The 14224-nt window shown below is 36.8% G+C and overlaps 1 protein-coding gene across 3 annotated transcripts; it reads left to right on the top strand.

Moving 5' to 3' along the window:
* The first annotated feature begins 10175 nt into the window (after positions 1 to 10175).
* LOC130988924 (uncharacterized) lies at positions 10176 to 12425 on the top strand. 3 transcript variants are annotated; one of them, XM_057912920.1, is made up of 5 exons: positions 10176 to 10541; positions 10688 to 10802; positions 10896 to 11010; positions 11128 to 12051; positions 12130 to 12425. In XM_057912920.1, exons 2-5 carry the CDS (start codon positions 10779 to 10781, stop codon positions 12162 to 12164), a joined length of 1098 nt encoding a protein of 365 aa, XP_057768903.1. In that variant the 5' UTR covers positions 10176 to 10541; positions 10688 to 10778; the 3' UTR covers positions 12165 to 12425. The 3 variants fall into 3 exon arrangements, with proteins under 3 accessions (XP_057768903.1, XP_057768895.1, XP_057768908.1); XM_057912912.1 differs by having other exon boundaries at positions 10177 to 10566; XM_057912925.1 differs by having other exon boundaries at positions 10178 to 10541; positions 10644 to 10802; positions 11128 to 12139.
* Positions 12426 to 14224: the final 1799 nt, after the last annotated feature.

Here is a 14224-nt window from a genome sequence, read left to right as displayed (position 1 = left end):
GGCAGCACACGAGGAAGGCGGTGTGCGGCTGTTCTGGGGAGAGAGGCGGACAAAGGGGAAAGAGAGTATAGGGGAGGGAAGAGAAGCAGCCGGCGAGGCGGCGCTCGCCACTATCGGCGCCGCTGTCGTCCAGCGAGGGAGAGAGATCGTGAGCCGAGAGGGAGGAGTGAGAGGTGAGAGAGAGCTGAGCGTGAGAGAGAGAGCAGAGAGTGAGAGAGAAATTAAAAAAAATTAAAATAGTTAACGGTGTTAACCATCCGTTAAGTCGGAGGGGTTAATTGGCGAAAATTAGGTACTTCAGGGGCTTAGTTGACACACCCCTGCCCATAGGGTGTTAATAGTTACAGGGGCCTCTACATTAGGGGCCAAATTGATACTTAACCCTATATTATAAATACACGAACATTCATATATATGTATTTAACTGATCATTAGAAGATTTGATTGACGTTGTGAAATGTTGCCATGAGTAAATGAGTGGTCCAATTATAGTGTTAAATAGGCAAAAATGTCATATTCCTTGAGTTGTATGTTAAAAATGTCATACTTTATAAATTTAAGTATTTTATGCCCAAATTTAAGTGAAGAATCTATTTTACTCTTTGATGTTGATGGGTTTACTTGATTTTTTGTGAAATTTTAACACATTTGACTGATTTGACAGCTATCAGACATAAATGTGTAAGGAAAATCTGAGAAAGACAATGGGCGGTTAGATGATCTAGCCACCCACCGATTAGATGTACTTTTGACTAATAATTATCAAATCTTTGATTAATAGTTGTCAAATCGGTCAAATGTGTAAGACTTTTATAAAAAATCAAGCAAACTCATCAACATCAGGAGTATTTAAAGAATAGGAAATAAGAAGCTTGCGTTTATAAAATAAGGTATTTTTCATATATAATTGAAGGAATATGACATTTTAAATTTTCACTCTTTAATTGAACAAAAGATATAGATGAGTAGAGTTAAGTTTTGCTGTTAGTTTGATTTTTTAGTGTTAAATTGTTGTTTTACAGCGAAATTATTTGAGGACGAGATAAAAATTTATACCAGCTCTTCTTCCCTATAAGTTTATAGTATAAAAATGATAATTTTTATAAATAAAATTAATAATTATCAATAGAAGTAACGATTTATAAATAAAAATATCGATGAGCGATAGCACATGTGAGTGGGTCTCTCGAGGAAAAAAGATGGAATAGTAACATAGGATGATTAATTGCCAATGAAATTATAAATGGATTTGTAGTATTGAAAATTTGGATTTGTAGTATTGAAAATTTATACACACAAATGTAAGATTAGAAATAAGAATTATCCCAAACATTATGTACTTTTTGTTCAATTAATTCTAATGAAAATTATAATTTTTTTTATAAAAAAAATACTTCATCTATCTCATATAAATGTCTCATTCATTTTTTGGTAAATAATTAAGAGATTAATTAACTAATGGACCCACCACCTACTCTCTCTTTATACTTACTTTTAAAATTTTCAATATATTTTTCTCTCACCACCAACTCACTTTATCTATTAATTATATTTAATCTCCGTGTCCAAAAGTAATAGTCTCTCTGTCCCAATTCAATAGGTTACAAGGTTTGGGCACATATATTAAGAAACAAATAATTTATAACAAAATAGGAGGGAGAGAGAGAGAGAGAGAGTAACTTTTTTTTGAAAATATATTTATCCAAAAAATATGAAAGAGAAATAAAGAAGAGACAATTATGTTTGAGGTACAATGTCATTTGTTGTAAATAATGAGTTATGTGGGATATTTGTTATGTGTTGACTTTTCATTTTAGGAAGTGATCTTTTCAAATGGACGTTCAAACAAGGAAATGTGGCCTATTGAATTGGTACGGAGTGAATAGGATATTTGTAATGGGACAGATGGAGTACAAGATAGATATCATATCATTAAAAATACTCAATTCTCCAATTAATTTTATCAATTTTTTTTTGGATCATCCCATTTAAATTGATTAATTATCATATTTTAAATATGGAAACATTTAATCATTTATTTATTTATTTTATTATCAAACACACTTAAGCTACTATTCCCTCCGTTCTGGCTATCTTGAGACTTTTTTTTGGCACGAAAATTGAGAAAGTAGTGTTTTGTGTGTAGGTAAAAAAGTGAATAATGTGTAAAAATTTTGTCAAATAAGAAAATGTCTCAAGATTGGTGGGACATCCAAAAAGAAAAATATTTCAAAATAAGTGGGACGGAGGGAGTAATTTTTAAAATTATACATGTCGAAAAAATTGATGAACTTAAGTGGCACGAAAAGAGTTTTAAGAGATGAAAAAGATGAAGGATGAAGAGAATTGCAATTGTGGGAGAATGATTTTGGAAGATGATTGAGGGGGATTATATAGGTGAAGATTTAAAAGAGAGAGAGAGAGAGAGAGAGAGAGAGAGAGAGATAACCGATGGAAAAAAAATTGAACGATCAAATAACCTTTGAGTGAAAGGAAAAAAAGAAGGGAAAAATCGGATTGGACAGTTAATTTAAAAATTTTGTTGTTTTTTTTTTTTAATATGCCACGTGCAATGCACACGCCTTATATTTTAACAGATGAATCTTATTTATCCAGATGAGTAAGACTCGAGTAAGCTTAATCGACTTAGGGCCAGTTTGATAGCTACTTGAGATAAAGAGTGATAAATAAAACCTAGTTAAAATAATATGAATTGAGCGAGATTAGTAATGTATTTTAGTGTTTGATAGATCAAAATTAAAATCTAGATAACATCATTTAGTTGTTTGATAGTTTAGATTAAAATTTTAATTAAATAGTGAAATTACTATTTTAACCTTATATTAAAATTAGTTGAAATTTTTTAATTAAGAAATAACACTATTTTCGTTTGTGGAAGAAATCGAATATGCCATCAATTCTCCACAAACCTCATCACCTTCGCCATAAAACACTATGGGTAGATTTGCTACGTAACCAAAAATAAAACCTCATCACCTTCATCATCAATTCTCCACAAACCAAAAATTGCCATCAATTCTCCACGCCCCACCACAATTGCCATCAATTCTCCAGAAACCAAAAATTGGGGATCCACTCTCTGCGGCGCGCCTCCCCCCAGATTTGCCCAGCGCCGCCGCTCCCCCTCCTCCCCTCAAGATTCACCCAGCGCCGTAACCCCCCACCCCCTTCCCGGCCGCCGCCCTCCACTCTCTTCTGCGGCGCGCCTCCCCCCAGATTTGCCCAGCGCCGTCGTTCCCCCATCCCGAATGCTCTCGTCTGCCTTCATAGATACATCACCACGCCCCCAAACAATACACCGACGCGCCTCCTCTCTCCCCGTTGAACACGCCGCCGTCAAAAAAGAAAAAGAAATGGGTGAAATGAATTCAGGGACAAAGTCGACAACTTCAATGTAATCTCAGACACTGTAGAAATAGAGATTAAAAATCTGGTGGTAGGCGCTGGATCAATTATGTAACTAGAACAGTGGAATTGCTGCGGGCTTTAAAATAAATGCGGGCTTGGCTTCTAATTAAATTACCGTATCAAACGGCATATAAGGCGAGATAAATAAGTAATATAGGGCTTATGTCCCCTATCAAACTCGCCCTTACCCATCTGAAAATCGACTCGAGTACCCTCGAGTAAGTAGCTTTGCCACTTGAGCAGTTGAACTGGATTTGAAAGTCTGATTTGTTAATTATTTTTATAATTACATACGGACACGTTGGCATCTTGTCATTTACGGATTTGCGTGACATGACCACTCAGATCCCATTTATGTGATATGACATATCATTCAATTTTCAGACTCGTGCATATTAATTTATGCAGAAGATCTGTAATAAAATCTGATGCTACTTCATACCAAAAAATTTATGTCTTGTTTTTTACGGTTCAACTTTTAAATGCTTGCCCAATTTCCCGCAATTTAACCTATTTTAATTTTTAAATAATTAACCAATGGTCAACCCATTATTATGGATTGACGTGAATTTTAGCTAGTACTCCCTCCGTCCCGTGCAAAGTGGTGCGTTTCTTTTGGGCACATAATTTAAGGAGTTATAGATTAATGTTTTAAATGTATAGGAGAGAGAAGGTAATAAAATGATAAAGTATGAGAGAGAATGTGATAAAGTAGGAGATGGAATGTAATAAGAGAGTGATTAAGAAAAAATAAGGGGTGTCTAATTTTTGCAAAAAAAGGAAATGCACAACTTTCGGTGGGACAACCCAAAAAGAAATACGCACCACTTTGCGCGGGACGGAGGGAGTATTATAAATTGAGTATCGTTCCGTCAAAATAAAAAATAAAAAAAATTGAGCATCGTTATTAGATTGGAATATCATTTATTTAACAGTCGTTTGCTATGTATGATAAGCGTGAAATAAATATATTATTTGCTTCAAAATTCAAAGTCCTTTATAAATTAATGGTCTGCTATCTATTAATATTATTCATATCTTTTGAGTTTTGTATCACATTTGAAAAGTGTGACAGTGTAATTTTTTTTATATATCTTACCAAATATGATATTAATATCTAATAAATTAGATATCACAGTTAAAGATATCACGTCTTATTTCATACCATGTAACAAACGAATCCTTAAAATATTTCATTTGTTCTCCAAATAAATATCCATTTAAGAATAATACAAATTTAAAATAATAGTAAAAATTAAAAATACACACATTCACTAAGAATATACTCCCTCAATCCTCCAAATAACTTTTTAGGAGAGAGATGCACGGATTTTGAGATAAATTGTTAAAGTGTATTGAAAGTGATTAAAAAAATGTTATAATCAATATCGAGAGTGATGAAAAATAAGAATAAATGAGATATTATTAGTGATGACGTAATGTCTCAAAATGGATAGAAAGTTATTTGGGTGTCGACCCAAAAAAAATATAAGAAATTATTTGAGGGTCGGATGAAGTATGAAAAATGTCATCTTTTATAAACATAGACATTTTATGCTCAAATGTACTAAGTTATGCTTAATGTCTCAATCATTATTGTACTTGAGAGACAACATCTTACATATTTCTGACATGTTCTGAAAAAGATAACTACTCCCCCCGTCCCAATATTAATGGCCCGTTTCTTTTCGGCACATGTATTGAGAAATGTTGAATTAGGGAGATAAAAGTGATGGCTACATGTTTAAGGATATTACTAAAATCACTTATTATTCAAAATCTGCACATCTTCAAAATCTTCAACCCAATTCAATTTTCAACTCAATTTAAGCTTCAAAATCTATATGTGTGCGTGCGTGCGCGCGCACACACACAAATCCTTCAAAACCATCATTTTCCAAAAAATTCTGCACAAAAAAAAAAAACTTCAAAATCATTTCCAAAAAAAACATGCACACAAAAAAAAGCTTCAATCCACAAAATCTTCAAAATCTACATTTCCAGAAAGCTTCAATCTACAAATTAAATCTACATTTCCAGAATGCTTCAATCTACAAAATCTACATTTCCGGAAAACATTTCCAAAAAAAATCTGCACACAAAAAAGCTTCAAGGTTTATGATTCTCACCAAAAATCCACATTCAACAGATCGAAGCATTTCCGAAAATTCTCATTTATGTTCAATCTACTCTCGATCTCCCTACCTATGGCTTCAGCCGCCGCCCTCTTCACCTAATATTTTCTTCCCGGATCTAGCAACGGCGCGATGGTGGTGCCGTGAGGTTGATGGTGATGGTGGAGGAGAGAGGGGGAGGTTGTTGCCCCCTTCGCCTAATCTTCCCTTCCCGAATCTAGCAATGACACGGTGGAGGCGCGATGGCGGTGGAACCGCGAGGTTGGTGGTGGTGGAGGAGAGAGGGGGAAGTCGTCGCCCCATTCGCCTAATCTTCCCTTCCCGGATCTAGAAACGGTGCGGTGAATACGCGATGGTGATGGAGCCACGTGGTTGGTGGTGGTGGAGGGACGAGGGATAATAGGCGGAGGAGTAGGAATAAAGAGTGTGCTGGGAACGGAAAGGTAGAAAAATTAGGGGGACGGGGAAAGATTAGGGTTTGATGGGTTAATTAAGCATTTTAATTAAATGTTAATTATAGCTCAAAAAGGAAATAGACTACTTATACATGGGACAATTCAAAAGGATAAAATATGCCATTAATAGTGGGGTGGATGGAGTATTTGACAACGATCAATCAAAAATTCATCTAGCCAACACGTCTAGTTGCCCTGGCGGCCTGATCATTTAGCCATTGACTAGATGGTCTTTTGACTAATAGCTGTCAAATTGTTCTATTTTTAGAGTTTAAGTATTATTATAAATATAATAAATTAAAAAGAAAAATATGTTATTATAAGTGGGACAAAAATAATACTTGTTTTAATGATTAACTATGAAAGATAGAGAAAATAACTATGGCTTGAGCTTCTAACTCGATCAAAAATTCAAGATATAGGTCATCAAAATATATTTTAAATTAAAAAAAATCATGTCACCATGAATAATTGTTGTCTATCATTAATTAAATTAATTAAACTTGTTAATTAAAAGAATGATTTGGATCATTTTTTATAACAATATATTTCAGGGGAAAAAACAAAGTGAATCAAAGTTCCTGTATTTTTTAATAATTCTTAAAGTTTGTGGTAGAAAATAAAATGATCAAAAAATTATGTACTTTTTTAATACTTAATTTTTAAAATTTGTGAGAAAATCAAAATGAATCCAAAATTATGTATTTAGATGCCAATAACCCTCAATTGTTTAATCACTAAAATATGCGTAGTAACCGATTTTTATAGTGCACCATTAACAAGAAAAGTGAGTTATTTACGGTACAAATCTAAGAAGAAATAATGAGCTATTTTAGACGATTGAAGGAGTAACAATTTACGGAGGCACACGACATGTATTTAACTTAATTATGACGAACATGATTAGTATAAAAATGAGAGACAAAGAAATTAGGCTGCTCCCCAAGCATTTACACATCAACTTCACATCGCAATAGCCACATGAAGGATAACGCTTTGGGGGGCAAAACCACCCTCCACGGCTCCATCCCCAATCTTTATCACATATTGACCGCCCCTGGCCCACTAACCCAAGCCTAACCAATTTTTGCACACATTTCTATTTCAGCTGGTCTCGTCTGCCCGAGGCCATCTCTAATTTCAATTAATTTACGTTAATTAATAATTCCTCCGTTTCCCTAAAAAAAAAAAAAAAAAAAAAAAAAACTTGCTCCGTCCCGATTCAATAGGCCACAAACCTTAAACACGAATGTTAAAAAATGAATAATTTATAATAAAATAGGAAAAAGAAAGTAACTTTTATTGAGAATATATGTTTAAGAAATAGAAGAAAAAAATAAAGAAAAAATAATTATGTGTGGAGTACAATAACATTTGGTGTAAATAATGGATTATATGAATATACTCCCTCCGTCCCAATAAGCTTGTCCGCTTTCTTTTGGGCACGGAGATTAAGGAGAGTTGTATTAGAGGTTAAGTTGTATGACCCACATTTTTAATTATATTATTAATTGATTTAAGTATGGTTAACAAAGCAATAACTAATTCTTCAAAATTATGCTGCCGCTCTCAACTCCGGCAAGCCGGCGCCGGCGCCGACGCCTCCTTCCCTTACACACCATCATTCCAACAACCAACAGATAAATTTAACACACATCATTTCCCCTAAATTGAAGAAGTGTTTATAGAAATTCAAGAAATTAAAGAAACACACCATTTCTGTAAACCCCAACCTCCAAATTGCTAACCCTCATTTCTACAGGTGGCGGCGGCGGTGGCTCCGGTCGTTCAGCCGAAGAAGATGAAGCAGGAAAGGCGGCGACACGGCGGCGCGGGAAAGGGAGAACATGGCGTGCTGGCCATGGAGGTGGGAGAAGGGTGAAGGCGGCGCATGGGTGGAGGCGAGAGGGCGAAGGAGCTCAAAAGGGTGGAGGTGGGAGAGCGCCGGATGTGGCGCTCAGATTCAGGTGGGAGGGCGGCAGGTGCATTGAGGCTCCTCTACGGTGCCGATTAGGGTTCCGTCGACCTCTCATGGGCTTTTCACCACAGCGGTTTTACAGATCTCCCCTTCCTCGGCTTAGATCTGGGCACAGTGGCGCGATGGAGAAGATGAAGCATGAGGGGTGACGACGGTGCGACGGCACGACGTGGGCCATGTCCGTGAGTGTCAGAGAGAGATAGAGAAGATAGAACAGAAGCGTCGGATGTGGTGTTGAGGCGGCGGCCGTGAGGATGGAGGAGAGGCGGCGGCCGTGAGTTTCAGGCAAAGAGAGAGAGTTCAGAGGGTGGGTAGGAGAGAGGGGTTTAGAGAGAGAGAGAGCTATGAAAGAGATGTGAGTGTGTTAATTAGGAGAGAGATAGAATGCTAAACATTTTTTAATTATTACCAAAAAAGGAAATGAGACAAGATTATTGGGACAACCCAAAAAGGAAAGTGGGACAAGATTATTGGGACGGAGGGAGTATTTGTTATGTGTTGACTTTCCATTTTTAGAAGTAGCCTATTGAATTGGAACGTCCGAATAAGAAAATATAGCCTATTGAATTGGAACGGAAAGAGTAATTAACTATCTAATTAATTTTAAATAAATTTTAATAAACTCTAATCATTCGTATTCTAGGGAAGAACGAAGGGAGTAGCTTCGAGTGGAGTTAAAATTTCAAATAAAGATGAATAAGACTTTATTTTTTTTGGGCAAATAGCACCAAAATCCCTATAGTTTTCCCGAATTCGCATTTTTCCCGTGACTTTTAAAATTCTTGTTAAAATCCTTGAACTTAATTCTGTTTCTCATTTTCCCCATAAAATTGATCGGCAATATAACTAATGCTGACATGGCTGTCGGAAAGCCACGTAGGATTAAGTTTCCGGCGAAGCAAATGACATAGTTTAAGCTAAACCCTAAACGACGTAGTTTTATGTCTATTTAGGGAATTAAATGCAATCCAATCGAAAAATTGAGGGAAAAATCAAAAAATTGAGGGCAAAATCAAATTAGGGTTCTTGAGAAAAACACACCCAATCCATGTCTTCGTCTTCATCATCCCGCCGGAACTTCGCCTCCGCCACCGCCATCTGTTACCACTGCTCTCTTCGACCTCAAATCTCTTCTCCACCTCTCTGACACCGCCCCCTGATCCCTCCCAACACCAATCCACGCAAAAACCTCCACCGCCGCTGCTACCTTCGTCCCCTGCCCTTTCAACACTAACCACCGAGTGCGCTAATTTCAATGAAGAACTTTGGTCAGAAGCTGTCGCGCTGAATTTTATTCGGTTTCTTTCGTCGGAGATTTGGGCAATTCGTGGTGAAATTGAATCATGGGGCGATGGTTTCCCCACTGCTTACTCTTTGAGAATTTTGCTTGTGATTCTGAAAGCGATGACAGAGAAGGAGTAAGAAGGGACTGTTCAATCGTGTATGAACATCGTGTATAAAACAACGACGTTTTAGTCCTAATTTAATGACTCAACACAAGCTTTCCACATAGGTGACACGTCAGTGCAATTAGTTGCCGGAAAACATCATTAAGGAAAAAACGAGAATCGGAACTAAGTTCAAGGATTTTAACGAGAAATTTAAAGGTCAAGGGAAAAATGTGAATTCGGGAAAACTGCAGGGATTTTGGCGCTGTTTGCCCTTTTTTTTAATAGTTCCACCTATCTTAAGATGTTTCTTTATTGGATAAAAAATTTATTTTTTATTTAACTTTTCACTTTTCATTTATCATATTTGACACACTAAATACTTTTTCATCTGTCTTTGAAAATTGTGACCTTATTATCATATTTGAATGTCCCTAAAAATTGTGTTTTTTCTTTATTTGTAAATTACTTCAGAATTTTTTTCTCTCACTATTTATAAAAAAGTGTAGGACTCAATCTTCATTGAAACACAACTATCAAGCTATTATACTTTTTTTCTTTAAAATGTATGTTATCTTCATTGGGTCACAATTTTTAAGAATGAATGAGGTATTTTCTTAAATTTTGTGTTCAAAATTTTTATGGAGGGAGCAATTAGTAAAAGACTTTCAAGTTCATTTTTTTGAAAAAAATGGTGAAAAAAACAAAAACAAAATGCAAGTTGAATATAGTGAAAAATGTATGCGAAGTAAAAGAGTGATGTTAAGAAAAATTGGGATTGGGAGGTTGTGGGGGGCAGAATGGCACATCACACCATCAATCAAACAGCCCCACTCCCCCATTGCTCAAGCATTTATTGCTTCTACCCAAAACCAAATGCTAAAAAGCGCAGCATCTCTCTCCTCTTTCTCCCTCTACTCCTCCCCTCCAACCCCATACTACTCCAATACTACTACACTACACCTCTGCCAAGATTGTTTCTTTCGATTCCTTCTTCAGCTGTTCCAGCAAATCTGCTTTTCTGTTCCAGGGTTTTTCTTCTCTTTTTCTTGATTGCGCCAACAGTCTTAGCTCAAGAAGATGCCCAGGCCAGGACCCAGACCTTACGAGTGCGTGCGAAGAGCTTGGCATAGTGAAAGGCACCAGCCCATCAGAGGTTTGGTTATCCAACAGATTTTCAGGTTCCTAATTTCCTTAATTGTTTTTTTCTAAAATAAAAAAAAACTGGGTTGGTTAATTCTTTAAGTTAATTCTTTAGGTAAATTTTGTTGAAGTTTTTCCAAAAACTGTGTTTCCGAACAGGCTTGTACATGATAATCACTCCGCTGCAACTAAAAAGAACAAAGAATGGCAGGAGAAGCTGCCTATTGTGGTCTTGAAAGCGGAGGAAATCATGTACTCCAAAGCCAACTCTGAGGTTTCGCCTTTTCCCCCCATTTGTGATTTGGTGTTGGTTGAACTGAATTTTGCTATAATTGGCGTTTACTGATTATGTTTATATGTTGGGTAGGCTGAATACTCCAATATTGAGACGCTATGGGACCGTGTGAATGATGCCGTCGACACAATTATTCGGAAAGACGACACCACGGAGACTGGGGAGCTTCTGCCTCCGTGTGTTGAAGGTGCTCATTTTGTTCTCTGCATCTCTATCTCGTTATTGGGTTTTAAGCATTGAGATCTTCTGGTAATGCTAGTTTGCTTTGCTTTGATGCTTTGTGGAACTGAATTGTGTTTTTCAGCTGCACTTAACCTAGGGTGTGTACCGGTAAGGGCATCCAGAAGCCAAAGGCACAATAATCCGAGAACTTACCTCAGACCTTCCTATCAAGAATGCAATAATAGCATGTCTCCGAGGTTCCTAAATGACAATGTGAATGAGCGGAATCCTGATTTGATGCCTGCCCAAACCACCAGTAGCTCCATGCTCAAGATGCCCCAACATGTGGATTCCGCCCGTCTAGTTTGGGAGTCTAACAAGCGAATTGCACCAATTAGTACTAACCAGCACATTGCTTCTTCATTTGAGAAGCTTCATTGTATTGGCAATAAGAATGGTGTTGAACTGGAGTGTAATGCTTCTCTGAGTAGAACCTCGGTGTACCCCTTGTACTACGGGATGACTTTCAAACCCGAGGTTCGTCAATTGGGATTTCAGGAAGCTCAGAAGTCAGATTCTGTGATTATTGGCGTGCCGGTGTTTTCATCACCTGCTGAACCTGCTGCTGAAGGCGGGTGCTTACAGAATCTATTCCCGTATGGCGAAGATAAATTTTTGGGGAAAAGGACATGTGAAGTAGCTTCCAAGGATAGCAAAGGGAAGGGACCTCAGGCCGGCTTTGACTTGTCCCTGAGGTTGGGGCTCTTTTCTGACTCGAATTCGAGCAGGGAAAAGGTCTCTGGTTTTGTTACTGATAGCCTCGGTCGTAGGGTATCTCCGTATGAAGGGCTGCCCGTGGAGAAGGAGTTCCCTTTCTTTCCTATGGAGTCTGCTCATAACCCCACACAGTTGCATAACAGTAAGCAGAACGAAGAGAGTGAGAATCAGAATGCGGAATTAGTTTCTAGGAAGCGTAAGCTATCTTTTAGTGGAGATTTAGGAAATGATCAATTTTTCTGGTCACAGGATTCAACTAACCATTTTGTTGGTCAAATGAGAAGACCTGGTATGTAGAGATTTGCCTTCTTTATTGTATTGTGCGATTATATCTTTTCGAGAGAAAATGAAAAAAAGAAAATTGCAGATTGCATGTATATGCAGTTGGGAGTCCTTTCTTGACTTCTCTGCCCAAGTTCTTGACAGGAAAGTATCAGAAGCAGTTGGTGAAAGTTAATGGGACCTGCATCCGAGGTCCTACGGTAATGGTAAATTACATGTTTTAGGAGAATAGTATGATCCTATGGAAATTAGTTTTTATCTTATCTCTAGGATTCATATTCCATTTATTATGCATTTAAAACATGACAGCAGAGGCAGCAGCAAATTGTAAGTGTAACTGCATATTCAATTATTAAGTAGCAAAAGTTATTCTTCTTGATAGTGCTATTGGAGCAAAAAGCTATGAAGTTTGCTAGTAATTCATGCTAGAAGAATAATGGTTGAAATACGTATCCGAGCTTCTAGTTGTATCTGGAAGCAGTTCATCGATTTCCTTCTCATTCAATTGACCATTTCACTGGAAAGTTTTGCATTGTTAGGCATGATCTTGTGTTTCAGTAACTGGCTGCTTTAACTAGTTTGGAAAGTTTATGTTTGTCGGGTAAAGAAACATGCTAGAAGGTTTGTTCTAGAGAAAGCACAAGAGTTCCTCAGCAACCTCCTACTACGGGGAGAGTGTAAAAATCGTCTTGATTATAGTATACTCACGAAATATTTTACTGTATCTAGGAACTCCATAGCTACCAAGCAATGAAAAGGGGTTGCATCTGGGGCATCCTTTAATGCCTTGTCGAACCATTGATTCCACGGTGAGTAGATACACGACACGATCGTGTTGAATTCTTGGGTGGCTGAGGAAGTGAATTGATGTAGTTGGCTGACTAGTAAACTAGTAAGTAAGGTAGATCTATTGCTGGCATCTTCTTGTGTGATCTCATCATGTTAAAAGTGGCTTATAACTGCTCTTTTTCGAGTGCGTACGACGGCCTGCTATTCCATCTGAAAAGAAAGGAGGGAAACTCTAATTTGTCGCAGTAATAATGTGGAACTTGGTGGATTTCTTGCTTTTATGTGTCATGTGTAGCTGAAGCATTTGAGGCCATGATGTTTTTAGCAAAGGAGAAAGTGAAAGCAACCAAATCTTTTGACCTGCAAAATTTGATCATTCAGAATCATGAGTATGCATTTTAATTCTTAAAAATGGTGTTACAGATTAATGAAGGCCTCCATTATTGTGCATGTGGTTCAGTGCATTAACCATTTTACTGTTTACTTGGATCGTCAATGAATATTTTGCTCTTTGTACTATTGCATTTATTTGAGTCTGGTCCACTGCTTTTTTTCTTTTCTTTTCTTCTTATTGTGAGAACAGCAAAAAATTGAAGTACAGAAGGCAAAGGTAAAGTAGGAGTTTGTTAACAGTAGAAATAAATAAATTTATTTATTGCATATATTTGGTTGTTGTTTGAATGTGTAGGTTTTGAAATGGGTGAATTATTGAGGAGTGTTATGTCATAAAAGTGGGGAGTGGTCCTTCAAAAGTAAGAATTGGTTGGCATGTGTGTGTGTGTGTTTAGATGTCACCTCATGTTCCCAAATGCAACCCAACATTACATTTGGCAGAAGAGGTGGTTTCTCACTTTAATCCATCACACCTCACCTCAATTATTCTTTGCATGTTTCCCCCATTTATTATATTTTGTGTAATTTAGTAGCCACAAAAGTTACTAGTGGTTGATACGATCATTTACTTGAATCCAAGACTTTAAATCTGAGTTGGTAAAGTAGATGTTGGGCATTTCCAAAAGAGAATGTAAGGTCATGAATCAATATTCATGTATTTAGAAATTCAATGAGGAATCCGAATTTTGAATGGTCAAATTTCATCTGATCATTCATTAAGCTTCACGAAACATTCCTCTTTAAAAAAAAGCTTCAAGAAACATTATCCCTTGGGTTAATTGTCAAAAATTTAGGAACTTTGATTTTATTTTTAGTTTTAATGCGCTTTAACAATAATGTTGTTTTTCAATTTGTAGCAAACTAAACACGTCTAATGCATTTTTTTTGAGCGCCACGTCTAATGCATTTTAACCTCATTACTCCGATAATGTTGTTTTGTGAGTGATATGTGGAGTGTAAACATCAAATTTATTACCAAGGATGTGTTCTCTTTGATG

Source organism: Salvia miltiorrhiza, chromosome 1 (genome assembly GCF_028751815.1).
Source record: "Salvia miltiorrhiza cultivar Shanhuang (shh) chromosome 1, IMPLAD_Smil_shh, whole genome shotgun sequence".
Taxonomy (NCBI): Eukaryota; Viridiplantae; Streptophyta; class Magnoliopsida; order Lamiales; family Lamiaceae; genus Salvia; species Salvia miltiorrhiza.
The sequence above is the reverse complement of the archived record's forward strand: the minus strand, read 5'-3'. Positions and strand labels throughout refer to the sequence as shown.

What these genes read in the sequence shown, in the direction of transcription:
- LOC130988924 (XM_057912912.1), top strand. Translation starts at nt 10,466, where the DNA reads ATGCCCAGGCCAGGACCCAGACCTTACGAGTGCGTGCGAAGAGCTTGG. An exon ending in ACTCCAAAGCCAACTCTGAG is followed by an intron (nt 10,803 to 10,895) that starts GTTTCGCCTTTT and finishes TATGTTGGGTAG; the next exon opens with GCTGAATACTCCAATATTGA. An exon ending in TCTGCCTCCGTGTGTTGAAG is followed by an intron (nt 11,011 to 11,127) that starts GTGCTCATTTTG and finishes TGTGTTTTTCAG; the next exon opens with CTGCACTTAACCTAGGGTGT.